Source organism: Mchenga conophoros, linkage group LG8, assembly GCF_057382185.1.
Source record: "Mchenga conophoros isolate Kocher_MC1m ecotype Shallow Benthic linkage group LG8, M_conophoros_male_GT1.1, whole genome shotgun sequence".
NCBI classification, from domain to species: Eukaryota; Metazoa; Chordata; class Actinopteri; order Cichliformes; family Cichlidae; genus Mchenga; species Mchenga conophoros.
The window spans coordinates 26,787,852-26,815,818 of NC_140533.1; the positions used below are offsets into that span (position 1 = coordinate 26,787,852).

General features: G+C 41.2%; 2 protein-coding genes across 2 annotated transcripts; one reads left to right on the forward strand and one right to left on the reverse strand.

Annotated features, from left to right (window-relative positions):
- Positions 1-1,192: 1,192 nt before the first annotated feature.
- On the reverse strand, positions 1,193-27,768 carry acsf2 (acyl-CoA synthetase family member 2). Its single transcript, XM_085285320.1, has 16 exons — positions 27,556-27,768; positions 23,435-23,630; positions 21,347-21,475; positions 20,886-20,939; positions 20,640-20,758; positions 20,041-20,203; positions 18,510-18,605; positions 18,125-18,276; positions 16,385-16,476; positions 16,212-16,288; positions 6,095-6,202; positions 5,560-5,711; positions 4,562-4,703; positions 3,525-3,635; positions 3,371-3,439; positions 1,193-1,607 (listed from the first exon to the last, which is right to left on the reverse strand). Exons 1-16 carry the CDS (start codon positions 27,669-27,671, stop codon positions 1,557-1,559), a joined length of 1,827 nt encoding a protein of 608 aa, XP_085141446.1. The 5' UTR covers positions 27,672-27,768; the 3' UTR covers positions 1,193-1,556.
- chad (chondroadherin) lies at positions 7,954-16,048 on the forward strand. The gene is made up of 4 exons (XM_085285323.1): positions 7,954-8,864; positions 11,456-11,619; positions 12,789-12,951; positions 14,997-16,048. The coding sequence occupies exons 1-3, from the start codon at positions 8,079-8,081 to the stop codon at positions 12,934-12,936; spliced, it is 1,098 nt and encodes a 365-aa protein (XP_085141449.1). The 5' UTR covers positions 7,954-8,078; the 3' UTR covers positions 12,937-12,951; positions 14,997-16,048.
- Positions 27,769-27,967: the final 199 nt, after the last annotated feature.

A 27,967-nucleotide genomic window follows, 5' to 3' on the forward strand; every position in this document is an offset into this window, starting at 1 on the left:
AAAAGCACCACTGAACGACACAGGAAATCATTCCTGCCTGTGGCCATCTCCCTGTACAACGCATCCACTTAACACACTGTTTGCTGCTACAACTACACATGTTTCTTTTACAGCTATTTATTTATAAGTGACTTATGTATGTATGTATATATATATATGTATATATTGTACTATTCTTAGTTAGTGTATTGTCTGTCTTGTCTTAATGTTGGTTTAAAATGGAGCACTGTAACAAAAAATAATTTCCCCCAGGGATCAATAAAGTATTCTGATTCTGATATACATCAGGCCCCAGATGTTGAACTTGCTCCGACTCCTCCAGAGGTTCTGGATGTGGTTGAGGTTCAGAGATCGGTGCAGTTCTTCCACACCAAAGTGGGGACAAGCATTTCTTTATTGAGGCGTTGTCATTTTGAAGCAGGAAAAAGACAAACCTAACTCAATGCCACAAGAACGCAAGTGATGTTTTTCCTCATCCAAAATAAATTTGCTCAACAAATTTTTGGCCTTTTTGTGTGCTTTTTCCTGCCACATGAGGGAGTCCAAGATACTTTTGTATGCATTGCTCCACCAATGCATTCACCTCTTGGGAGAACAGTTTGGTTATTAGTATCACCTGTAATAACCTCCCAGTCAAAGGAATGCATGGTGACAATTTGAAAACAAAAGTCTCGAGTCTAAAAGGAGAACAAACTCACTCTTTGTCTCAAATCCCATTTTTCCTCCTTGAAATGTGCATTCCTTTGCCTTTCCCTGTTAAAACCACCTCCTGTACTTGGCGCATGGTAGGAATACCATGTCCTGAAACATTTAATCCAAACCCAAAATATGTTAAATAAAAAATGCTAAATAAACCTTGAGGTTCTCTCTTAAGAGCCAGGAGCACAGTTTGTTTTCATTTGGGCTCTTAGGGGCTATTTCTGGGCCGAGTCCTTCAGGTCTAGACAGGAGATGACATCCGATCCAGCAGCCCAGCGTCAGGTGAACTGCACATGTAGCCTGGTCAGGAAATTCTTTACAGCTCTGAACAATGCTCACTCACTTTAAAGCTCATATTTTTTAAAGTGGAACATGTGTGCATATTTCTGAATGGCAGGCTTAAGAGGCCTGCACCTGCCATCGAGGACAATAAAAAAATAAAAAAAAAAAACCCCTTCATTCTTTCCGTAACAAGAGGAACCTGCATGCCTGGTTTTAATAATTTGTAAAAAGGTTTATTTCAAGTTCATATAATGAAGATTTTTGTTTTTATAAATTTTTAAAAATCATTAAAAAAAACATTTTAAAAACCTTACAACCTTTGTCCTGCTTATACAGACAAAAGCACTTAAAAAGGGCCCTTACAAGTAAATAGTGTTTCTATATGGGACTATTTTCTGCAGCAGGTACAGGATACTGTTTTGGGGGGGGTTACATTGTCCCTGTAACCACTCGTTACAAGATCTTGAGGCGTTTTCTGTTGGCCAGTTCTGACAATCCCAATTTGTATCTTTGGTATCTGATATACGCACACGTATTAATTAAATTCCCTCTGTACAGTTTGTAGCTTTTCATTTTCACTCCTTCAGTTGCTTCTCCACCTGTTCACTCAGTTTGTTCTTTTGGATCTGAAAGACAAAAAGAAGAATGACACGAATCAACAACAACTTTTTGCAGGAGCACTAAATGGACAAATCTGCAGCGTCAAAGTATATGAATATATAAAAACCTATTAGTAAATGGGGCCGAGTGTTTTATTGTGTGCTGGTGATTCCATTTAATTCGTAAGAAATCAGAACGCAAATTAAAATCTGTCACTTACTGGGGTCAATACAATAAATAATTATTTTAAATCAATCTAAGAGTCTTTCATAACAGCTTTGAGCACTCAGATGTCAAATGCATCTCTGTGAAAATTGCCAAAACTACAAGTGAATCTAATTCGATTACTTCCTCTAATGACCACTTAAGGCTGCCTCCAAAAGTGAGTCAGTCCTCACAGACTTCCATGTTACATGTTACAATTTTACAGCATAAATAAACATGTTTACAAGCCTGGTCTGACCTCTATGGATAATTTCCCACCTCGTAACAACTCATCCAACAACTAGATAGTGAAGTTTTTGGTGCGTCAGCTTGGATTACAAGTGCCAGTTTTACTAAATTGGACAAAACAACATGTGAATGCAAACCCCAAATAGCGCTAATGGGTGTGGTTAGTTTTACGGGTGATTTACAGAAGTTGTGCAGTTTTCTAAAAATAAAAAAATAAGACGTGCTCTTTCTCTGCGTTAAATGTTGGCAGAATTAGTGCTAAATAGCGTGTGGTAAACGTAAATCAGTGTGCACACTTGATTTAATTATCCCCCATATTTTATGCCTCAAGACAGGAACTCCCAGAAATACACATGCAAGGATCAGTCTCTTACATGCAACTTGTCACTCTGCTCTCTACGTAAATACCAACAGTATTTTTTTTCTTAAATGGCAAAAATCAGTTTAAACCGACACAATGCATTAGCTACATCAGAGCAGAATATACAAACTACTGACGTCACCCTTGTGGTCAGATTTACCCCAGTTTGTGAACTCTTAGCATTTTCCTGTGGTTTGGCTTCTTTTCTTTTCACACAGAAATCTCCAAGCAAACCAAAAATGCACCAGTAACTTTCATATTTATCTGAGTGACGTTCATTTTTAGAGCTCAACTAAAATATTCCACGATAAATAAAATTTAAAATTAAACAAACGACAAGAGAAACACCATTCAATCAACGTTGCATTGATGTCGCATATTCTGTCCATCAGAGGGCATTCTGCAACTTCCCACATGTGTTTGAATGCCACAAACAATCACCCGCTGATCTGAGCAGACACAAATGAGTAGTTACAATTATAACACGAACGCAGAACATTTTTTGCATTTTTCTGAAAGTTTTATCATATCGTACTTGCTCCGTTTAGAAGGAATCTCAAATCAAGGTTTTGGTTTTATCTGATCTGATGGTCCAGGTCGAGTACGGCCTGCCAGCCCTCTGGGATTCATCTAACAGGCCATAGTGTACGTGCAGACGAGCTAATAGCTTCCCGTCTGAGAGCATTCAGGGCAGGCCTGTTCAAACACAGGGCCAAGTCTACAGTAAATGATATTAAATAGCATCCCACGAGAGAAACACAAGAACCAGAGGGGAGTTTGTGTTTTCATCCTGGATTTCTCCTTCCCCTAAATTATTGCAGACTGTTACAGCAGCTGCTAAATACAGATGTTTTTCACTCAGGATGAATGACATTTTATTAAACCTGCTGATTAATTTATGTCATTTGTAAGAATCCTGGAAGAAATTCCTGCTTTTTATGAACTCGGTAGAGGAGCCAGGACTGAGGAAATTACCTTTCCAGTGATCGTGAGTGGGTAGCTGGTTACAAAAAGTATGTAACGAGGAATCTTGAAGTGGGAGATCTGAAAGGAGCAAATGAACAGCGCTCATTATGGTGCAACACAATTCCAGCTCATTATGAAATATAAGACGGGAACTGTGCCCCACCTGTCCCTTGCAGTAAGCTTTGATTTCTTCTGCAGTGCAGTCTGCTCCATCCACCAGTTTGATGCAGGCACAGATCTCCTCACCCATACGCTCATCTTTAACTCCCACCACCTGAAAAACAGCAGGAAACGAGGAACATTTAGAATCACACAGCAAACAGTCAGCAGTACAAAATCTTAAATATCTGAACAGAACTTTGGACATTCAAACGCTGCACACGAAGATTGAAACTAAGACAAATACAGAGGATTAGACATCACATGAAGGGCCAAAAGATTAAGCCAAGTCAAGACACTCTTTAAGGGGTTAATATAATAAAAAAAAAATTTAAAGGAAAAAAAACAAATATTTTAAATGTTAACATTTTCTTAAAATGTTCTTGGGGGTGTCCTAACTGAAAACCTGGCAAAGTCTGGAGGCCGCTTTGCATGTTCCACTGACTCTATGGTTTTCGTGCGACTTTAAACGTGTTCTTTATAACACTTTTTTTTTTAAAATCTAAATCACATGTGTGCTCTCATTCTTGTTGGCTTTTAACTGAAACTGGAATGCGAAAAACTCCCCACCAAATTAAAAAGGTGAAAGTGCATTCTTGACCGCTGGATTAAAATCCACTGAGGTGGTGTACAGAGACTAAACTTGTGTCTTTCCAACAATTATGCACCTAGCCACATCGATGGGGGGAGTGGTGTGTTGGAGGGGTCACCCTGCCTTTTGGACTTGTAAGTAATGCACAATAGGCGTTAAGAAAAGTTAAGAAATTCAGACTGATGACACACAATATCAAGCCACACTCTTAACACAGTTTTAACAAGACTTGTTCTGAAGTGTGGAAGCAGCAATGTTCAGTAAAATTTAATTTCTGCTGTAGCAATCTTAGTGAACGCCAGTCTGATGTTAAAATAAAACTTACTCTATGCGCTTCTGAAGTTCACCGACAGAATTTCTAGTGAATAATTGAGTACAGTTAGTCTCCCTTCTCATTTTCCTATAACACCCTCTAGGTTTACTGCTCAGCCCTTGCTGTTTGAGCTCACCTGTGCCTCTTTAACTTTGGGGTGTCTGTGCAGAAACTGCTCGATCTCTGCCGGGTAAATGTTCTCTCCTCCCCTGATGATCATGTCTTTAATCCTGCCGTCTATCCTGCAGTAGCCGTATGTATCCATGCTGCCGATGTCGCTGGCCAAGAGGACAAAGAAACAGTTAAATGCCCAAGAACAAGGATGGGGGAGAATCAGCCTTTTAACAGAATCAGATGTTATATTTAAAGCCTATCTGCCTGAAAATGCAGACAATACTAACAGCTGTAAAGTAGTGATGATTAACTAAAGACTTCAATTAGATTTAATTTATATTTTTATTTCAAACTTGTCACAGAGAAACACTTCAAGGTGCTTTATATTATGAGGTCTACAATGATACAGAGAATACCCCAACAATCAGAATATGATCAAGTGCTTTGTGACAATGGAAAGGAAAAAAAAAAGCTAAAACTTTAATATAAGAAATTGACGGACATATCCTGGTCAAAAACAACTCCAAGGTTCCTCACAGTGTTAGTGGAGGCTGAGGTAATCCCATCCAGAGTAAGCATTTGGTTAGATACCGTATTCTAAGATTTTCAGGGCCGAGTACAGTAACTTCAGTTTTATCTGAATTTAGAAGCAGAAAGTTAGCGGCCATCCAGGTCTTTATATCTGTAAGACATTCCTGCAGTTTAACTAATTTGTGTGTGTTATCTGGCTTCATGGACAGATAAAGTTGGGTGTCATCAGCATAGCAGTGAAAATATAAGCTATGCCTTCTAATGATACTGGTGAGGGAAGCATGTGTAATAATGTACACAGAATTGGCCCTAGTACTGAACCCTGTGGAACTCCATAATTAACCTTAGTGTGTGAAGAGGACTCTCCATTTACATGAACAAACTGGAGTCTATCAGAAAGATATGATTCAAACCACCACAGTTCAGTACCTGTAACAGAATACTCTCATCGCTGTAATAAAATACTATGGTCAACGATATTAAACTTACCCAGTTTTGTACCACCGGTCTTTAGTGATGCACTCATCTGTTTTTGCTCTGTCATTCCAGTATTCCAGCATCACACAGTATCCTCTGATCATAATCTCCCCTGAGGTACCCACAGGTACGACCATCCCGGTTGTAGGGTCCACTATTTTAGCCTGTGGAGCAGGTGACTCATGATTCATACTTTTATTCACCAAACATTTTTTGGTGTATTGCACAGAGTTAAAGAAGTGAAGTTTTGATTCACTCAAGGTTCAAGGTTCAAGGTTCTTTATTATTACCTTGAACCTTGAACCTTGAGTGAATCAGGCTAGTACAAGCTTTCTTTGAAACCGTTACTTTGTTTTTTTGCCCTATATTCCCCCAATATTCACCTTCATCGATAACTGTTTGTCACAATAAAAGTTTTCTTCCCTGCTGATTTTTATTCAAGTGTTCAGCCCTCCCCAAATTGTTTTGTTTGGATGAGTTTTTGCACTCAAAATAAATCTTATTTTAATGCATTTCAGTATTTATATTGAGAAGCATGCCAAATTACCTCCAAGTGATCTGTAATGTAGCCAACAGTCTCAGTCTTTCTCTCCACGTTGTCCAGTGGGGAGGCGAGGAACGTCACGGGGCTGTTCTCTGTGGTGCCATATCCAAGCTGTCAAACAAGCAATGATATGAGCAGGTGGGACTGAAACACAGTGGAGTCCAAATAATACTTAAAAAAACAAACAAACAAACAAACAAACAAACAAACGCCAAAAGTCTCCACAATAAAAACCAAATTGTTCTGATGCATCCTGTAGATAAACAAAGAAAGTGCCAGTGTCAGACACTAGGGGGCGCCTCCAGAGGTCCTGTATCCAGCCATGCCCCAGTGGCTCAGAGGGGTTTTTGGCAGCACACAGTGGACCAACACGGCTGATCTGACCAATCACATAATGCTATGATACTATGACGACACGCATGACTGCATCATAGTATCATACTGTATATGAATGAAACACTCAAAGAGAACAGTTTGTAATGAATGTTAAGGAAAAATAAAACTAGACACCACCACAGTTAAACAATAAAGACATACAAACTAAAATAATAAAGCAAGAAAACTCACACTGATCTAAAATAAAGCAGTTCTCAGTGCTTTATAAAAGGAGAAAAAGGCTTAAAATTTTCAGAGGCAAAGTTGGAAATGGAAAATATCTGATGTTATTACTTAAAAATGAATTAATAAAAATAATTTAGCAGTAATAAATTCTTACCATAGTCAGTGTTTTATTTTCTATTGCATATTACACAGCTAATGTACTTCATTATTCAACATTTCAAAATAAAATATCCATCATGGCAGAAAAATAAAGTTTTACAAAGTCAAACTAATGGAGTCATTTTTCTACTTTAACTACACATGTGAGCTCTTAGCTCTTTTTATATTCACTCAATTACTGCCATGCACTACATCCATTTCTGACCATGTTACCCTCTAAAATTTGGTTTATGGTATATATCATGTATTTAACTTTCTTTACTACGTTTATAAGAAGCGGGAGGTGCACTAGAAAAAGGTTCAACTTTGCTGGAGACGGGACTTTTAGGGAAATTTACAGGAGCTACAGTGAGAACGTTCACCTGGAAAGTCACACAGGAAACAATATTGCCAATAAAATGTTAGATTTGTTAAGTAAACTCTACATTCCGTTTATCCTGGGTGGGTTCATTCATCTCATAAACGCACACACCTGAAGCCAAACCATCCACTAACCTGAGCCAATCATATTCATTACAAAAAAAAAAAAAGTTAAGCCACTCCATCATTTGCACAGAGGTCTGGAAAAATACCACTGCATGATACCACAAAACAAAGGAATGCACACAGGAATGTAAAGTGGCATCTAAAACTTTCACTGCTGTGATGATGGAAGTATCTTTTTTTGCAATAGGATTAAAAGCCATCTGGAGACTATTATAGGTTATAAAACAGCTACACAGGAGTGGCTCCCTTTCCTGCCACCGCAGACTGAAAAAACAATAGCGATGTCTGGGAGCGAGCACAGAGCCAAGCTGACCTCGTGCCACGTTGTCTAACATGCACCTGGAAGTTAATCAAACGTTACAAACTCTTATCAACTGTCTGAAGGTGTGCATCCTGCAGCAAGCTCATTGCAAATCCTGCAAAAACGAAGCCAGCTGCAAAGAAAAAGACTAGTTGAGGTTCACCTTTCTGCTCATTTAGGGTTAAACTCTCAGACAGTTGACTTCCTCCTGCAGATCTCTCAGTCCAACACCCTGGCAGGCCCTCCTCAGTATTTTTCCTCAAGTAAATGTTATAAATAGTGCTGTGTGCTCTGTCCATCCTCCTCTCAAAGTGTCTCTCAGCTCTGCCCACCTCCTCTCTCCTCCTCTGTCCGTCTGTTTCTCAGCACAAACAAACAGGATCAAGCGTTCGCCTTTGCTCTTCACATTTCTCTGCAGATCTCTGAGACTTTTGCAGGATTTTTCTAACTGACCCGAGTTACATTTACAAGCTTTTCAGGATGCGCTGTGTGAGCTGGTTGTTGCTGTGGACCTGCCTCCTGATGCTGGGCATCGTAGTGCGGGGCGCCCCGGCCCAGTGCCCGAGCCAGTGCCACTGCCACGGTGACCTTCAGCATGTCATCTGCGACAACGTGGGGCTGAAGAAGATCCCTCGGGTGTCGGAGGCCACCCGTTTGCTGAACCTGCAGAGGAACAACCTGGGCAGCATACCCACGGGAGCCTTCAGCGAAAGCAAGGGACTCATCTCTCTGCACATGCAACACTGCCACCTCCGAGAGATCGGATCCCAGGCCTTCAAGGGACTGAACAAGCTCGTCTACCTCTACCTGTCCAACAATGACATCAGCACCATCAAGCCCGGTGCCTTTGAGGATCTCACTGAGCTCACCTACCTCCACCTAGACGGGAACCAGATCAGCGACCTGCCAAAGGGCATCTTCTCCCCAATGATCAACCTCTTTGTTCTGCAGCTCAGCGACAACAAGCTGCGGGAGCTGCGTCAGGGGACCTTCTCGGGCGCCAAAGACCTGCGCTGGCTGCACATTAGTAACAACGAGCTGACGACACTGCACACGAGCTCTCTGGACGACGTAGAGAACCTCGCCAAACTTCACCTGGACGGCAACAAGATGTCCACTTATCCCAGCGTGGCAATGAGCAAACTGCGGGTGGTGGAGGAGCTCACGCTGGGGAAGAACCCCATGAAGACTATCCCTGACAACGCCTTCCAGAGCTTTGGGCGCTATATGGAGAAACTACACCTGGACAACATGGGTCTGGAGAAGGTCAGTCTGTGGTTTTACTGGGCTTATTACTGGCAAAGCATCAAGCCTGGCAAACGTCACTGCTAGAAGTTTTGGCTTGAAATTTAAACAACCTGTTGAAATTAGGTCTTTTTCAAACTACTTGTAGACTCTTAAATATCTTCAGGTTATTTAGAAGAAACGTACAAGACAGCCTTTGTAAAGGTCTTTTGAATTAATTGGCTCAGCTTTAAGAAAACATTATGCCCAACTAAAACAGTTATGTCATAATAAGGTCTCTGCATGTCTGACTTAATATTTGCTTCCCTAAAAAACTACAAATTTATATGAGTGCAGTTTCCAAACCATCCTCCTTGTAACAGGTAAGAACAAAAGTGCCCCCACAATAGTCTTCTCTCATTAATCCCGTGATTACAGCTTACATAAAGAGTGAGATTTAAGCCAGTCTTGTGTTCTTGGGCGTTCTCACTTCCTCCACACGTGTCTCAGTTCATGCTTATAATGCAAAGCTGCTGCTGCAGTTTTCTATCTCTCGAAAACAGCAGATGTTTGATGCTCAAGGGTACACATGTGCTTAACCAAATGGGATCTTTCTCCGGATGCAGATCAGAGCAGGAGTTTAGCAAAAAGCTGTGAAGTTCTAAGAGTTGATCTACTGAGAAGCGTGTGCGTATTAAACCTAACTGTACTACATTTCAATTTGTGGGGTCTTAAAACGTTCTACAAGTATGACCTTGAGCTTCAGTTTTATTTTGAAGTGAATTAGCAAATGCAGACAGATGCATAAGTGAACTTATAAAGCAGGACAGGTGTCAGGGTAAATGTACGAGATTTGATTTGTGGTGATCAAAACTGTGATTCAACAGGTCTTTTCAAAGACAAGGAGCACAACAGTTTGCATAATCAGGGGAATTTGAGATGCTTACTTTAATCTGAGGAGTCACAAGTCAGAAGTTTGTGACATGCAGGCGTGTAAAGAATGATTTTTCTTCAGCCTGTCAAACAATAGAATCTGAGAGCAGGGGTGTGCATTAAAGCTTCAACCAGGCCCTTAGTTTTTATTTATTTTTTTCTTCACGCTGTAACCAGGTACTGAGAAACTGTTTTGGATAAATAATTCAGTGTCATCCATTAAGCACAAACTCAGTATTTTGGCACCTGGCATCCAATTACAGATTTAATTAAAGGGTGGAACAAGCCAATCCTGTCAGTCAGCAAAGAGGTAAGACTTGAACCTCTTTGTAGCTTTTAAGGGGAAATGAGAGTTAAATGCATTTACTGGTTATTCCAGCTGGACTTTACATTTATGGTCTCAACAGTGCCTTTAAAAACACGCTCCAATCAGCCTCTTCAATGACGGCAGGTCAAAAGTACAATACAAACATGTCAGAGGAAGTGACTCCAACTGTGGATCCTCCCTTGTGCCCTGGAGTGCAGTTTTACTCATCACTGCTGTATTTAAATTGGAACGTGTCCAGAAATTAGATTAAAACAAACCATTTTAATGCCCCATTTGAGAAAGTGAGTTGAACCTAATGAGACAGATGTTTTCACAGCAGCCTGTGGGACGCCCGTCTGTTCCTCCACATCAGCTGCAGCAGGAGCGCGTACAGTTTAAGCTCTTCGAGAGCATGTTTGCCTCATACTCCAGGGTTAATCCAATATTTGAGTGTACCTGTGCCAAAATATGGAGGCATCCCAGAAAGGTAAACTGTAAAATAACAAGCTTCTCACGCTGAGGCTGTGCGCGAGCCAGGTGGAAGCAGCAGGAGGCGCCGACTCCAGCACACACGGCCGGGGCAGATTAAGCAGATTTCCAGCCAAATGCTGGTATTTTTGGTTTGTTTTTGTTTGCTGGAGTATGGCCAAGCGTGGCCGAGTCTAATTATTGCATAAGTGTTATTTTCAGCGAGGCGTTTTCTGCTTTGGCTGTGAGGGTCCTGTAAACAGGTCAGGAGGGTTGAGGAGACAGGTAAATAGAGGCAGGGTGTTCCACGGTGCATGAAAGAGGAGTATTTTTAGCCTGCCATTGGCCCAGCTGAATGGACAATTGGGGCCTTTGCGAGCCTTCATGGCAGCATCCCGAAGACTGAGACGACAGAAGGAGTGAACACACCTCGACCAGGCTGGAAGTCATCCATCTTTCACTCCTTCAAAACACCAGCGCCTCAGCGACTTCTCACTCTGCAGTGGAAATTTCCAAACGACCTCTTCTCCTCCAGTCTTACATAAAACAAGCAAAGCTCTGCTTCCCTCTCATCCGCCCGTGTCCTCCTGCTGGTGGAGACGACACTTGATGTACGTCAGCTCATGTAGCACCTCTCTGAAGCTTTTAGCACCCGTGAAGGAAAGAAAGAGTTCACAGACTGTCAGTGTTTGGGATGAAAGCCACCTCTCATCCTTCCTCCTGCACCAACACTTATCCAAAGAGGAAAACGCTGGCACGACTCCCTCGCTCTACCCCCGCCCTTACCCCCCACACCCTGGACAGATATGGAGGATATCCCGAGATTTTTACCAATATTTCACGCAAGTTTCAGGTAGATTTCCACTCCCTTAAAAAAAAAAACAGAAATAAAATACAGCTCATGTGCTGCTCTGCATTTTTCTAGTTAACCGACGGCGCATTTACCGGTGTGACGACGGTCAAGGTGCTTCACCTGGAAAACAACAGGCTAAAGTCGATTCCCAAAAGCCTCCAGTTCAACACCATCACCAACCTCACCCTCTTCAACAACCCGTGGAACTGCAGCTGCCAGATAGCTCCACTGCGCAAGTAAGACTCAAAGCTGATCTTCAACTAACGATCGAGTAGGATTATTGGAATGAGGGGATCTTTAAATATTTTGACTTTTGATATTTTTCCATTCCAAAAAAAAATTTTTTTTTAAATTAAAAAAAAAAAATAATTAAAGAAATTAGAAAAAAAAGAATAAAAGCCACAAAAGAATTCATGCATATTGTAACTGTAACGAGCTCAGATTATAAAGCAGCAATGTCATCATATGCACGTGATGATAACTGTGATATATTTAAATGTTATAAACACAAACTGTGGCAGAATTGCACATTTATGTTGTAAAAAAATCCAACTATTCTTCTAATTTCAGAATTTTCACCTTTTTTTTTTTTAAAGACAACACAAAAAGCACATTTATACTGTGCTTCAAACAACCATTACTCACAGTGACTCAGTTTAGCAGTAATTCACATCTCACATCTGTTTTTTTACTCTACACGAGCCAATCGGTCACAAAGTGAACATCATGCTGGGTTGAATAAGATTTCTGTAATACAATAAACTCATTAGGAATCCCCCCCCCCCCCCGAGGTCATAAAATCAAGAAATGTAAAGGAGTTTCTCAGATTTCTTCAACCTTCAGTCAGTTGCCCCCTAGTGGCCACTGGAAAGAATGCAAGGTTTCTTTTGCATAAAATAACTGCATTAAAAAAATACTTTAATATTACCTAAATATGGTCCCTTCAAAAAACAAATAAAAACCTTGAGGTCCCAAAAAGCTAAATCTCCCACATAAAGATGATATGGTGGATACATCCGTTTCTCACATGAAGTCTTTGTGCTACTTTAATAACGTTGCTTCTCTTCATCCTGATTGCCATGAAATTTGTAACATACAATCCATTCGTATCGTTCATGTAATTTTACGCTAAACTCTGCTGGTAGCGCCACTGACTTTAAAGCCATATGATTCCTCCTCTGGGAACTTTCTGCACGACGTTTTTTGCTAAATCATCCAGCATTTGTCGAGGCTAAAGAATCAGCCTGTTCAGCCAACCAGCAAACTCCTGCAGCATCACTGACAGCTACAAACACAGGAGCAGCTTCACGGTTATCGAACAGGAAACAGTGTCTATTCAGGTTCACACACTGTATTAAATAAGAAACATGCTCCTTCATGCTTCTCATATTTTGGCTTCTTCCAGGTGGATGGACTCGATCCCAAGCCTGAACCGTCCAGATGCACTGTGCGCATCTCCGAATCAGCATAAGGGCAAGCAGGTCAGAGACATCACTGGCTTCAAGCGCTGCAGACCGAAGACAGCGAGGGCCAAAAAGGGCATGCGCCAATGAACTCACGGCCCACAGGTACCGAACAAGCCATGACGAGAAGAGGAAATGTAGATTACTACTCAGAATATGAAGCTGCAGCCAGGAAGTGGTGCATGAAGACCAGAAACCTGGGCTTGGAGCATCAGCACCTCTAAAGATCACCAATTAAAATATCGAAAAAGAAGTTCTAAAGAAAACTATTTTTGGTTTTTAGGTGTTAATATTCTGACTTTTTGGGAGGGTTTGGGATCACTGACTTCCAGGGGCTTTTTTATTTTTCTTTTTATATACAATACAGTAGTTGATAAATTAAATGATCATGTCAGCAATTTTAAGTAGTTTTGAAGACAGTTTTGTTGGTTTTCTTTTCTGTTTCTTTTGTCTGTTTTTCCTGTTGCCAAGTAAAAATAAGATCTAAACATTTTAACTTGGGCTTTAGGAAATACCAGGGAGCTTTTCTGTAATTATCTGATTGTTTTCTTGTGTTGACTCCAGGGAGAGCAGCCGTCACTTTAAGTTGAGCTTTTCTGATGTAAATTATAACAAATCAGGTCTCAAAGCCTTCTATAAGACCAGAATAAGAGAAAAAGATAACAAATCAGTGATGATGTTGTTGCTCTAGTTGAGAAAACACAACGTTTTTTACTACTATATGTGAGGACAAATTTAACTTAGACATAAATGCTAACATTTTTATTTGCAAAACAAAATAAAGAAATTAATTATATTTTGCAGACAAAAACTCAGCAGAAAATTCAACCAGTGACACATTAAATTGTGTCGTCCTTTATTTTAACAATTATCCCAAGATCAGAGCATGCAAAACTGCAGAAGAGCTAGACCTCAGACACTACAGATAGAAAGACTGAACTATGATGGCTCGTTTGCAAAGGTTGCCAGGAGTTGGGTCAGGTTTGCAAAGTTGCAGCTAAAGAAAGATTTCTGCAACAAAGTGGAGATGTTTGGCTATAATGCACAGATTGGAGAACATCAGCACATACACCTCGTACCAACTGTCAGCACAGTGGCTGAGAAGTCGCTATTTGGGCACCTTGCAGTCCTCGAGTCGACCATAAACTCATCTGAACGCGAAAGTATTCTAGAGTCAAATGTGAGGACCTCTGTAAGCCGAGCTTTAGCTGTGGGACATGAAACAGGACGACGATCCAAAGCACAGCAGCAAATCTACAACAGAATCAAGACACTGCAATGAACCAGACCTCAAACTGATTAAAATACGTTGGTGGGAACCGAAGCAACACTAGAAGAGTGCTCCAAAATTCCTCCAGAGTCTGATCAAGTCACAGAGAAAGTCATTACTACAAGTTAATCTGTCACGTGTGGCTCTTTTGAGGTTGTATTTAAATCATTTTAGAGAATGCAAAGTATGCAAAGCAGCTTCTGAGTGTCTGATGCCAAGCTGATCATAACGTTTAACATGTGATCAGTGTCAACTCTCAGCAAATTTCCCATCTTTAAAAGCTCCTAAAGACAAGACATCTAAAGAGGAATCTGCTTCCCACACAGGCTGTGAAACGATGCTTATTTTAAAACAGAAGAGCACTCTGACATGAAGAAATTTAATGAGTTCTTTCTTTGTCTCCGCTCCACCTCTCCAAGTTTCATAACAGTCAGCCCTGTAGTTTTTCTACAGCCTTACTGACAGATAAACAAATAGCTGTGAAAACATCTCTGAAAGAGCGATAATTAACTGGAAACTGTAGACCGTTAAATGACAGTTAAACGCTCGCTGGCCTTTACAAACGCCTGATGTGCAGTTTTGTGCAAGTATAAAGTCTCATCTCGGCTGTGATGGAAGGTTTTCAGCTGGACTTTGGTGCATTGTGACAGCGGCTTCCCAAATGAGGTTTAAGGTGGTTTTGGAGTAGCTCAGATTTGGCGTTGCACTGTTATGATTTTCTCTTTTTGACCACAGAACTCCGTGTGCTCCCCCTCTATCCCAGACTGAACGTTTCCATCTTGGCCCTGGGGTCCAGCACACCGAGTCCAGGTCGCGGGGTCTCTGGTTGGAGGGCCGACTGTTTGACTTGGCTGCTGAGTTTGTGTCTTTTCTCCCACAGGAGACGCCGAGCAGGAGCCCATCCAGGTGACCGGCTACAATGAAAGCAATGCTAACTGTTTCTACTTAAAGACTCTCCATCTATTCATCTGCCAGAGGCTGTCAGCAGCATAAACACAGACACACACATCGCCCTTGGTCTGCTTCAGTTACACACAAACACGCATCGACTTGATTTAAATATAATTCTCATTCATTTATATCAAAGATGAAGACTTCAGCATGAAGTGGAAGCAGATGGGATGGAAAAAAGGGATGCTTTTAAGTAAATGAGGAAAATGTTGAGGAGAGATTCGCCATCCCGTCCCTGCGCATTCAATTTTTCAGCACAATGGACAAACCGTGAATCAGTCTAAGCAAAACAAAACACATGAGCTTAAAATAAGCTCATGTGTCAAGGAGATTGTTTCCATTCTTGTCTTTAAAGCTTTAAAAAGAAAGACTGGAAACACCCATCAACCATTGACCAAAAATCACCTGTGCGTGGTTGCTTGCTTGTCTGTTTTTCTTCCTGTTCAGCTCTTGGTAAAAGTGTCTTCTTCAACATGTTAAACCACGTTTTTAAAGAGCCTCGAGTTCAGCCCCAGCAGATGAGCTGATATCCTCAATGTGGTTCTTTGAGGAAGCCCCGCTCAGCTCCTGTTTCAACCTTCTGTTTGCAAGACACAGCCTATCAGGCAAAAGTTGGCTTAAAAGGTGGAGGAGCTGAAAACAGCTCAGTTCAAACAGAGGATAACGTGAAGAGCTGCACAAACAACGACACTTTATCTATCCTCGTTTCTGCATGCACACCTTCACTGACATTTAGAGTGGCCAAAAAGACTGAAAGTGAGGACAAGATCAGTGAATCGTCATTTTTTTTCTACCCTGGTCAATAAGAAGATGAATGCAGGATCATTGTAGCAAATTCTTTGTGAGACATTGTCACTTTTCACTTTTTTTTTTTTAAACAAGCATCTAACAGCAAATCAGAGGGTTTCCTCAGACATAGCTCATGTATATTCAGCCTGGACTTTTGGAAGTGCTAACATCCAATAAACTTTTTACAGATTCCTTCCTGTGTCTCTACCTTAAAAATCAGAACTCACTCCATTATGTCGTTTTTCTGAGGATTTGTCTCCCCCTAGTGGGCAAAGGTTAAACTGCACCATTAAATCACTCATAAATCAAACATTGACCTTATACTGGGGGGGGGAAAAAACAAAAAAAGACTCACTGTTATTTCCTTCGCATTCAAGTCAGAGAAAACTTTCTTCACAAGTTCTTGAGGGCAGGGTGAACCAGCCATGATGCCTAAAGTTCAAAGATGTAAACAAACAGAAGCAAATAAATGCAAAAAAAAAAAAAAAAATCAGAAAATGAACTTTAAAAATCATTTTCTTTTCTCACCTCCCTCCACTGATGACAAGTCATATTTAGTGAGGTCCGGCTGGTTGAGCATGTCGACATACATGGTGGGCGTGCCATAGATGAAGGTGCACCTGAGAAGAGAACATTTGGACAGTGTTTAAAATATTCGTTAACAAAAAACACTTTTTGTTACTGATTACGTATTTATATAAATGTAATATCTGCATATGATAACAACTGGACAAAAAACAAAACAAAAACAAAACTGTGTGAAATGGCCCCAAAACCAAAAGTGCAAATTAGCTGTATCCAAGGTTATGATGCACTTTTGTTATCAAACAGGTGACTACAGGAGTCTGAGAAGAACTCAACAACTGCAGAGAAAGCAGAACTGTAACCACAGATGAGACTGTATATAAATGATGTACACAGACGCCGTGATGTCACACATTCAGCTCTATCTTTGAGGCCTCAAAGTCCATTTGTGCATAAACCAGCAGTCAAGGCACACTGGAATTCTTGTGCAGAACTCTCCCAGTCATAGTAAGCACGATAGAAAAAAAATAGACAAAAATAAACAAGACAATACTATACTAATATAAATTATAAATTCTACTCCGTTTACAAGAGGGGTGGCAGTGTATACACAGGACTGAGCATTTCTGTAAACCATCTCTAAGGTTTATAGAGAATTGTCAATAGAAGAAGAAAAAAAAAAAAAAAAAAAAAAAGGAATGCCGCAACTCCCGTCACCTAATATCAGGAAACTGAAGCTACATTTTAAATAGCAGTTATCAAACTTCACATCTCTCCTCTTTTCTTCCACACCCAACCGGTCACAGCAGATGGCCCCGCCCCTCCCTGAGCTTGGTCCTGCTGGAGGTTTCTTCCTGCTAACCCCAAGCGCTGCTCATAGGGGGTCATCTCATTGTTGTGGTTCTTTCTAATATTGTAGGGTCTTCACTTTACAATATAAAGCACCTTGAGGTGACTGTTGTTTTGAATTTGTTTTCTATAAATATAACTAAATTTCACTTCACATTCGCTCACTGCAGAAATTGAGAGTCAGACGAGACAACATTTGTTAAATTTTCAGAATTTGCTGTAAACATGAAAACATGGATCCATTGCGCTTTGGCAAGCGTGGGAGACATCTCACACACACACACACACACACACACACACACACACACACACACACACACACACACACACACACAGAGTTTATGTTATCCTAATGGGGCAGTTTACAAGGCCACAGGAAGTGCTTTTGGGAAATATCTGATCTCATTCATGAAGTATCTGAGACTAAGGTTCACCGGCCTCATGCAGTAAAACAATATTTGACTTTCTGAGATCAACACTCAGATGAACACAAAGTTTTTAAATGGTGACTAAAGCTCATTTCTTTAATCAGCAGACATGCCACAAATACACAAGACAATCTCCATTATTCCGTAAGAAAGGATCAGACACAGACCTCTGTGTTAGTAATGAGATGCACTCAGATTACAGTTACAAAATTTTTTTTTTTTTAAATCATCGTTAAGCAGGGAAACATGAGACGTGTGGAAACCAGTTTGTGTTGCTTTAATTTGATGGTATCCTGGAACCCAAAGGTACAACACTGCTCCAGATTTAAAGGCGATTATAGTCTCAGACCTTTTGTTCAAGCGTATTAAAGATCAAATATCTTTCTGTTAACTCGCACAACAACACAGCCCTGTAGGCTTAGAGGTGTCCTATTTTTTAAATCCTAGCCTGAACTTCTGACATTACCTTTCACTCTCGATAGCTGCCAAGTTTGCCTTTCCATCGTATCCCCTGGAAGGAAAGACGGTGGAGATGCCGTGCACGGCCATGGAGATCCCGCCACCCACAGAGCCGAAGCAGTGGTACAGAGGCACTGGCACACAGACTCGAGTGTGAGGCTGGAAAACGAGGAAATAAAGGAGTCAAAATTAGGAAAAAAAAAAACTTTGCAATGAAAAGACTTTAAGCAAAAACACAGTAGTTTATAACAGGATCAGTTCTTCGTTAGTTTGAATCCTTTCGTGGATTTTTGAAATAAAATAAAGCCCAAACTTTAACAAAGACATTAATTAAAATCAGTAAATTATTTAAAAAGGTCTTAATGGTGTGAATTCCTGATTAATTCACTTACTCTCCAGTGGTATCCCAGTCTTCTTCCAATAAAGTAGGAGTTGTTGATGATGTTGTGATGTGACAAGGTGGCACCCTTTGGAGCTCCAGTTGTACCCTGGTAAAATATTATTCTCACATTACTGCACTTATAAAGCCATAAAGTAGGACTTAATCTGTTGTCTTTGTGTTTGCAGACGTTTATCAGACAGCATGATACCTTATTACCAGATAACACTGAAGAAAATAATAATACATTGAAATTATGCAATGAGTTTAGGATTGTAAGATTAGATATTCACAATTTCTGACTAGAAAAAAGAAAGAAACAGTCAAATGGATATGATTGATTTTGTCTTCATTATGACTGCAGGTGTTTCGCTGTGTTGTTTAGCAGGTTGTTAATCTGTTTCAGCTGCTTTGGTGTTAATGAAATTACCAACATGTGCACTAGAGGCTCAACAATGAGACAAACCAGTAAAACAGGAATAGTTTTACACCTGGACGCCATGGACATTTTTTACCTCCTCATCTTTTCTAATGGTTTTTCACTAGTTTTGCATTTGGCAAGGGTCGGTGTAGTTTAGATCCTCTAGGATTGCACATCAAAACATGTCAACGCAAGAAGGTTTGGTGCGTCTCCCGGCACAGTCTCAGGAGCATATGGGAGATTCCATGAGATAGCAACACTATAAGAGCTGGACAGGGCCGTAGAAGGCCTTTAACCTCAGCAGGACCAGTATCTGCTCCTTTGTGCAAGAAGGAACAGGATGAGACTTGCCAGAGCTGCAAAATGACCTCCAGCAGGACACTGGTGTGACTGTGCATGACCAAACAATCAGAAACACGCTTCATGAGGGTGACCTGAGGATCTCTAGTGGGCCCTGTGCTCACTTCCCAGCACTGTGGAGCACAATTGACATTTTCCATAGAATACCAGGTCCACTAATGGTTCCCTGCGCTTTTCACAGATGAGAACTGGTTCACCCTGAGCACATGTGACAGACGTGAAAGGCTCTGGAGAAGCCGTGGAGAACATTAGGCTCCTGCAACACTGTTCAGCATGACTGGTGTGGTGGTGGGTCAGTGATGGTCTGCAGAAGCATATCCATGGAGGGACACAGACCATCCTTTCCCATCGTCCCTGGGAGATTACAACACTATGGATTATTTGCAGCATCCTTGTGGGTGGGATCTGGTCAACAAGAATCTCAGCTCCATTCTTCAGGAAGTTGCTTCTTGGTCAGGCACCACACACGTGAATGTTAAAGCATCAAACTTTGGACATGAAAAAAAATTCTTTACCACCTCTAACAAAAACAGTTTGTTCTCTGTGGATAGTTTCCCCCTTCATTGCAGCTGTACAGTGTGTGAATCTTTGACTCACCAGTTTAAACTTTACTAACATTCAAAGTTTTAATGACCTTGCAGCAGGTCGTTTAAGGTCTTATAATAATTACTTGTTGAACTCTGAAATATTTCCTGTGGCAACAAAATCTTTTGCATGCCATCCAGCCACAGTGAGAAGAGAACAGTGACTGCGCATCACTTACCGAAGTGAACTGGATGTTTATGGGGTCATCGAACGAGATCTTCTTTTGCAGATCCTGAAGCTGCTGCATGTGCTGACTGCCGCCGGCCTGCATCACATCCTCAAAGTGAAGCATGCCCGGCTGTCGGCTGTCCAAAACAATCACGGAGCGGAGTTCAGGGAGTCTGGTGGAAGGAAAGCAAACAATCAGACGGTCAGGCTGTGATCTGTTGGTTGGCAAAGCTGTAAGTAAAGAGTATCAGTCAGGTAAACAGACAATAGCAACGTGTTCTGAAGAAATCAGTTAACTTTAAAGGAACTGAACCAACCAAAGGATTAACAGCAAACCTTGCAATGTCCAATGTAAAGAAGCTATCAGCATATGAAGCATGTATGTTTTTGCACTAGTTTTAATGCAAAACCTTCTGTTTTAAAAGCCTCCAACCACCACGTCTCTCCACAGTCGAATTTGAAAAGCTCATCTTTGGTTCTTCCAAGGATACAAATCAGCCTCATGGCCAGTGTTAGTGTCACAATAATCTTTAAACCGTTAAACCTGCCGCCTTCATGCTTGGAGGGAACATCACATTTCGACCTGAGGGGCTGACGGGTGATCTGTACCTGCTGCTCTTGATGTCTCCTGGGCTGGACGTCTCGATTTCTGGACAGATCTTCCTCAGCATGTCGCAGTAATTCAGGGTTTTAAACTGCGTAGGGCACACTACAGCTTTGCACCCAACCTGCGAGGGAAAAAAAAAAAAGGAGCAGAGAAGTTAAACTTTCACGTGTCACACATATGCATGTGTCTCTGTGTCCAAGAATTTAAAAAAAAGAAAACATAATCAGGCTGAAAAGAAAACTGCTCACCTTCTGCAAGGCAAACTCCACCTCCTGCACCTGGTATGCTGGGTTCACAGCCACCTGTGGAAGGTAAACATTAGGAAGAAGACGAAACTAGAGCTTTCAAGAAACTAAGTTTCATCTTTATCATCTTCAGTCCAGGCATCTCTTTGAAGCATGGCAGACAGAAAGCATTGATCTGCAGTCCAGTGTCCTCGTCAATAACTTCCTGAGGGTCAGGCTGGCCGACCACGCCACCTCTTGGCGTCTGGCTCACACAGCAGGACTTTTGCAGACCTGGATATCCATCTAGTTTCCTGCTTATCGGGGTCCACAACTTAGACCCACTGAACAGGATTTCCTTAACACATAAGTGACATTTGTGAGGTATCTGAAGGCATCTACACGACTTTAGCCAGTCACCAGCCCCTACTTAGTTTTCAACCTTACCAAATCTCAATACTGCAACATGCCCAGCTTTAACTCACCAGTATAATCCCAGCTTTGGCTGTTGCAAACTGGAACAGGACCCACTCATAAGTGTTTGGTCCCCACATGCCGAGCCGGTCTCCTTTCTTCATTCCGAGCGCCAGCAGCCCAGCTGCAGCCTGGTCCACCTGCAGAGACACAAACAACTCTGTGCAGTGAGACCATCAAACATCCAGGGGATGCTGCAGGTCCAAAGATTACTGTGCTTTACATTACTCCAGCAACAGAGCAGTCTGCCATGTTTCACACACGTCACAATGAAAAGCTACAGAGAAAGCACCGATAGTGTTAGCAAAGCAACATTTCCATGTGACAACTACAGTTTTCTTCCCTTTCAAATAAAGAAAACAGCTGTTTAAAGTAATTTATGTAAAGTCAGGTTTTTGGGGACGCTGTAGGCAGCTCAGCTCTGAAATAGGATCTGTCCTCATTTCCTCTGATAGCAGCAGCAGAGATGCAGACTCAGCACGACTGAAAGAGCCACAGCCAACACCTGATTGGCTGAAACATACAGGAACTACCCTCACTTTTCATACATTAAAGAGTGTTTTTCTTTTTTAAATGGATAATGTTCCTCATAAGTCATTTAAGATCCTGTCATGAGGATATTAACTTAACAAAACGCCTTTCTAGCTTTGCTATAAAGCAGTCAGGCAGAGCCAGGCATAGGAAGATATCAGAAACTCAAACACATTCTCTCTTATGTCATGAAGGGAGAGCGTAGCAGAGCTGCCAAGTAGAGCAGAGGTATCGCCATAAAAGGCATACTGGGATTGTAGTGTGCCAAGTTAATGCCATGGACATAGCTGTGGTGCTGCTGTGACTTTGACCAGTGACTTTTAGACTTGCATGTTTACACTAAACATGATGACATAAAAGGTGAGGGCATCAGTGGCGGAGGTGCTTTTCAGGCAGGAGTCAAAGTTTGCTGTGAAGTGTCAGTTTAAAGCTCCTGTTATGACTTATGTAGCTAGTGATGACTCAGCAATCAAATGTGCCTGTTTAAATTTCCCCTTGTGGGGATTTAAAGGATTATTCTATTCTAAATCTAAAGATGTAGTCTTTAAAAGAAGTGAAAAAGCAGGGGAAAAAAATCAAAGAGCAAATGTACAGATTTTCTAAACAAGAAAATGAATCTCTGCATTAACCATATGTGCACATTTCACAGAATCGTCAAAGGAGCTTGCAAAGAAAAGCGTCTGGACTTCTTTAAGTTGCTTGAAGACGTTTCACCTCTCATCCGAGAAGCTTCTTCAGTTCTAAGGTCAAGATATTTCATATCTGGGACTCTCCACCATTTGACCTTAGAACTGAAGAAGCTTCTCGGATGAGAGGTGAAACGTCTTCAAGCAACTTAAAGAAGTCCAGACGCTTTTCTTTGCAAGCTCCTTTGACTACGATGACCTGGATGACTGAGAACCTTCACAGACATTTCACAGAATCCACTTGAGACCTGATTTGATGATCACCTCGATCATGTGGAAGAACAGTAAACCTGACAACACCATGAAAATTTTCATGAGGTCACGAGGGACCTTTTAGATTGATGTGATCAAGGGTCCAGATTTGGTTTTAGAAGAAAAGAACTATGGTCCCATTTAACAACTAGTACATGCTCGGGCAACAGTACTGTTTGATCTCTTATTTATGGACACTGAGGGAAGAGTGAACAGATCACGAGGGGGTCCAGTTCTTCTGGATGGCTTTCAGTAAATCCCCCAATTTATCAATGCAATGGATTTCTGTTTTCTTCTTTGCAACAATGTTTCAAATCTTCTGGTCGAGTACTTTGACTCATTAAAAAAAAAAGATATTGATAAAAGGCAGAAAGGGGCTGTTCTAGTTTATTAAACAAGAAAAACAATTTAACAGGAAATGGCATCTCCAGTTGTCGGGTAGAACAGGGATGTCTGTCACCTGACTGGCCCAGATAGTAGTCAGAGTTTTTTTTTAATAATTGAAAATTAAATAATTAAGCAGCTGATTACTATTCCATCAACCTTGAGCTCAAACTGGTCTTTATGCGAGCCATCATCTAAAATAAGTTCGACACACTTGCTCTACGTGCTTTAAAGTAAAGGACTCACATCTTGTTGGAACTGTGCGAAGGTCTTGCGGACTCCATCTTGTAGGAAAGCCATGGCCTCTCTGTCGGGCCAGTGCTCCACCGACCTCTGCAGGCTCTCTGCTACCGTCATGTGGAGCAGCGAAGTGGAAGATGTGCCATGGACATAGCTGGTGGTGAGAGTCGGGATGATGGGCGGACCGTCCACATGGAGGCCGCTGTGAAGCAAAGAGTAAGATTTTCAGACACTGGAAGCTTTGCAAGAAAATTTAGAGGACATGATAAGATGGGGCCTGATCATTCGAAACCTTGTATGTGAGCAGCAGGATTTGAATTCAATTATGGATTTAACAGGGAGCCAATAAAGAGAAGCCAGTATAGGAAAGAAATGGTCTCTCTTTCTGGTCCCGGTCAATACTCTCACTGCAGCATTTTGGATCAACTGATGGCTTCCATTGAGGACATACCCTGGTCAAAAATGACTCCAAGGTTCCTCACAGTGTTACTGCAGGCCTGAGTAACATCATCCAGAGTAAACAGCTGGCTCGATACCATATTTCTAAGATTTTTTAGAGCAAAGTACAATAACCTCAGTTTTATCTGAATTTGGAAGCAGAAAGTTAAAGACAAAGACCTGGATGACCTCTAAGACTAATTGGTCTCCATCATCAGATTTATTAATTCTTCTTCTGGATCTTTCCTTGATTATTATCTACATGCATTAATAAAAACCAAAAGCCAACTGACCCATGAAATGAGTTAGACATTTAATCTTCTTAGGTCTCATCTGACATTATTAGCTCGGACGCTTAGAAACACTTTAAACCTACGACTAAGGATAAGGATAAGCTTTATTTGTCAGTTGCCTGCAGCTGAAATGACAGACCTAGTCGACCATACAGACAATACATACAATATAAAAACTTACATTGGGGAGACAGGTCAGGCTAGGCAGCAAAAAAAAGAAAGAAAAAAAAAGGGATAGACGGTGAAATATGTAGCATAGGGGCAAACTACAGCAGGAAGTTCAAGTGTCTGTGTACAGTTTTTAGTCTGGAACAAGCAGAAACCTGCAGGGCTGAAAAATAAAACCAATGCTGAAATACTTAAAGCCACAACTCCTCTAGTCCCAACAGAGACCCAGTGTTAAAATGTACAACTTTACAGCAGAAATACACGTTTTGTGCTGAGTAATTGCATTTGAGAGCATGAGGGTGGAATGGATGTCTGTATCTGTGTGTGCCCCTGTTTGTTTGTGTCTATATGTCTAGGGACATCTCAGGCCCTCCAAGGTATGGAGGCCCATTTACGGGTAAAGTAAACATGTTGGACATCTTTCTTTGCCTTTAGACAATAATTCTGATGACAGAAGAACCAAACGGAACAGGCGAAAAAAAAACAAAGAAAGAAAAAAGAAATACACGTTTTAAGCACACTACAAGAGCCATTATGGCCTCCATGGATGCCCCCCCCCCCCCTTCCTTGTGAAAACCATACACTCAACAGGTTTAAAGAGATGTCACTGAGCTCGACTTCCTGACCATGTATGAGCCGATGGTCCCTTTCGAGTATTTAAATGACAAAGAATAAGATTTCTTGTGCCACACCGAGTGTCCAAGAAGTTTTTGCTGTGTTGAGTGAAATTCTGGTCAGTTATTTGTCTGTTGCTTATCACTGGTTAGCAGATCTCTCCTTATTACCCTCTTTACCAGAGTCACAAAATGAGTTCAGTCAGTGATCTGAAAACTAAGTAACAGTTTGTGTGTCTCACCAGTCCCCACAGAGCCCTGCATGCTGATTACATGTTAGTTAACCTCGGGGTTGTTAAATCCCAGTTCAACCAATTAAAAAAAATAAATAAAAAATGTGTACAGAGACAGAGAAGGGGGAAAAAAAACTAAAAAGACTAAAGGTCAACAAACAAATCCACACTGGTCTGGGGCCCAGAGCTCCAGTATTCTCCCCCAAAAAACCAAACACTATTAGGAATAAACACAAGACTGAAATCAAACGGTTAAACATGCAAAGTAATTAATTGCCTGCTTTTATACAAATAAAGGTGCATGTTCTTTGTGAAACTTTTAATGATTGACCGAGGAACCAGAGCAGGATTTATAACACTTGTGAAATGTGTGTAAAAAAACAAACTGCCTGAAATCTTACAGCTGTGTTTTAAACGCCTCTTGATTCAACAACGTAAACCTTCATCTTTTCTGTTTCTGATTTACTGGCACTAGATTACTGTAAACTAGCTGAAACACAGAGAACCTTTTGGGGGCCTCAAATCCTGGAGAGCTCCAGAGCAGCTGTTTTTGTCAGCTTTAGGAAACTTGAAGGATTTCCCCCCTTTTTTGTACCGATTTGATTCAGACTGTAGATCAGGGGTGGGGGAACTCCAGGCCTCAAGGGCCGGTGTCCTGCAGGTTTTAGATGTGTCCTTTATCCAACACAGCTTATTTAAATGGCTAAATTACCTTCCTTAACATGTCTTGAAGTTCTCCAGAGGCCTGGTAATGAATGAATCACTTGAATCAGGTGTGTGTAAGATCTAAAACCTGCAGGACACCAGCCCTGGAGGCCTGAAGTTCCCCATCCCTGCTCCAGACCTTTGACCTCCCTGGCTGCCTTTGCACACTGTGTTTGCTTACAGGTGCTTAAATGAAGGCACGATACCAAAAGACAAAATTTACTGGCAAGCAGAGATGGAACAAGCTCAGGCAGAAGAATTAAAACCAACCTAAATGAGTGCCAAAGCATGCGGTAATTGTGTGGCGAGTTTTTACTGACAGAGTGACGGGATCGATCGGTCTGAAGCATCGTAAGACAATAAGACTGGAGTTTTGTTTTGGTTTTTGCACCCCTTATATCTATATATTGTATTTTTCACTTCTGGTTTATGTTAAATATTAAACAATTTCACATGAAAATCTTATTTGTCAAATCATTTGAAGAGTTTGGAGGGACAGGGTAAAACTGGTGAAAGATTGACTGAAACGTGGCCTCAAATAACAAAGCTGAATGTGTCACAACCCAAAAAGTTACAGATCTGCTAGTTTTACATCATGTTTTTCATGGATTTAATCAATTCTGGATGTAACATAACAGCTGACTGTACAAGTTAAGCAGAGCCGGACAGTACAAGGTACATTTCTCTTCATAAAATTGCTTGTGTCTAAACCTCTGCATCCTTTTAACTTTTATCTGTTACTCTTATAATTGTGTATATTGTGTATTTGTTGTACAGTGTCCTTGGGTGCTCTGAAAGGCGCCATTTTTAAATAAAATGTATTATTATTATTATTATTATAATCACAACAACGCAGGTTTGGTTTTGTTTTATTTAAAAACTGCCTTTGACTTGATTTTTATGAATCTACTGCATTACATACTTTCTGACTGCATGCAGAGATGAAGGAAGGAAGGTTCAGGGCTGCTGAGCATGGGTGAAAATTCCCAAAGATAAAGAAAAGAACTTTCTGCACACTGATTAAATCAATGTTTACTGTGTCTGTTCAAAGTATCACATCGATGCAAGAGGTGGACACAGTGATCTGCATCTCTACACAATGGAAATAATGTTGAAATCCGTGATTGTGAAAACAGATTTTCTTCAGTTTCTTTGATCTCCCTGACGTGCTGCACCACCGAGCCACAGGAAAACTTTCCTGCCTGTTGATCTCTCCACACAACTCCTCCATCTAAAACAACAACAACACACACTGCAATAATGCACACTTTGCTATGGGTTGTATTATCGCCGTTTCCAAAATCCTGGAGCGACTGTGACCACAGAATTTCCTCAGGGATTTGTGAAGTTTTCTGATTTCCTTCTGATTTTAACAGTTTTAGCTGCAAAGTCTGCGCACAAAATATCCGAGCTTGAGACAGCGCAACGCTAGACCCGAGACCACTAATCCTGGGGGTGAGTTCTGCAGACGGAAACAAAACTTTCAAGTCGATACAAACGGATGTTTCTTGGTAGAAAAGACGGTCATTTAACATACCACCGAGCGCATTAGTTTTTCTGCGGTTGATGCTATTTTGAGGAGCGTTTACTCACTTCCAATTCCAAGACCCCCGCCCAGGAGCTTTGCTTTAAAGCGAAAGCGCTTTCTCTTATTTTACCTTCCACGGCTCACTCACCGAGTGGATGTAGTTAGTCCTGGCTGGCGTGTCCATGGCCTCTGAAAAAGCTTTAAACCTCTGAAAAAAGCGCAATTGCGCATAGTTGGAGTGCAGAAGGCAACGGTGGGGATCATTGTGTGCAGCTGGCCGCTTCCGGGACACAAAGCTTGAGCTGAGGTTTTTCGTCTCCAGCAGAGAACTGAGCGACAGGCTGTTAACTCCTCTTCTGATAAGGCTCAACCCGCTTACACTCTCTCACTCGGACGTTGAACCCCTGCCGAAGTAGGTGGATCGATCCGAATATTGATAGTGTCATAGTGTAACAGGGTCATAAATCACATCTTGTTATAATTACACCGGTTACAATAGCAACTCTATTATTGGTGTTGGAAGTTAAACATGTAGCCCATTAAATTGTGTTACATAGTAT

Coding starts and splice junctions, on each gene's coding strand:
- chad (XM_085285323.1), top strand. CDS start 8,079: ATGCGCTGTGTGAGCTGGTTGTTGCTGTGGACCTGCCTCCTGATGCTG. Junction 8,865..11,455: donor ACAACATGGGTCTGGAGAAG/GTCAGTCTGTGG, acceptor GCATTTTTCTAG/TTAACCGACGGCGCATTTAC. Junction 11,620..12,788: donor CAGATAGCTCCACTGCGCAA/GTAAGACTCAAA, acceptor GGCTTCTTCCAG/GTGGATGGACTCGATCCCAA.
- acsf2 (XM_085285320.1), bottom strand. CDS start 27,671: ATGATCCCCACCGTTGCCTTCTGCACTCCAACTATGCGCAATTGCGCT. Junction 23,631..27,555: donor GGACTAACTACATCCACTCG/GTGAGTGAGCCG, acceptor TTTGCTTCACAG/CGGCCTCCATGTGGACGGTC. Junction 20,940..21,346: donor CCAAAGCTGGGATTATACTG/GTGAGTTAAAGC, acceptor TACCTTCCACAG/GTGGCTGTGAACCCAGCATA.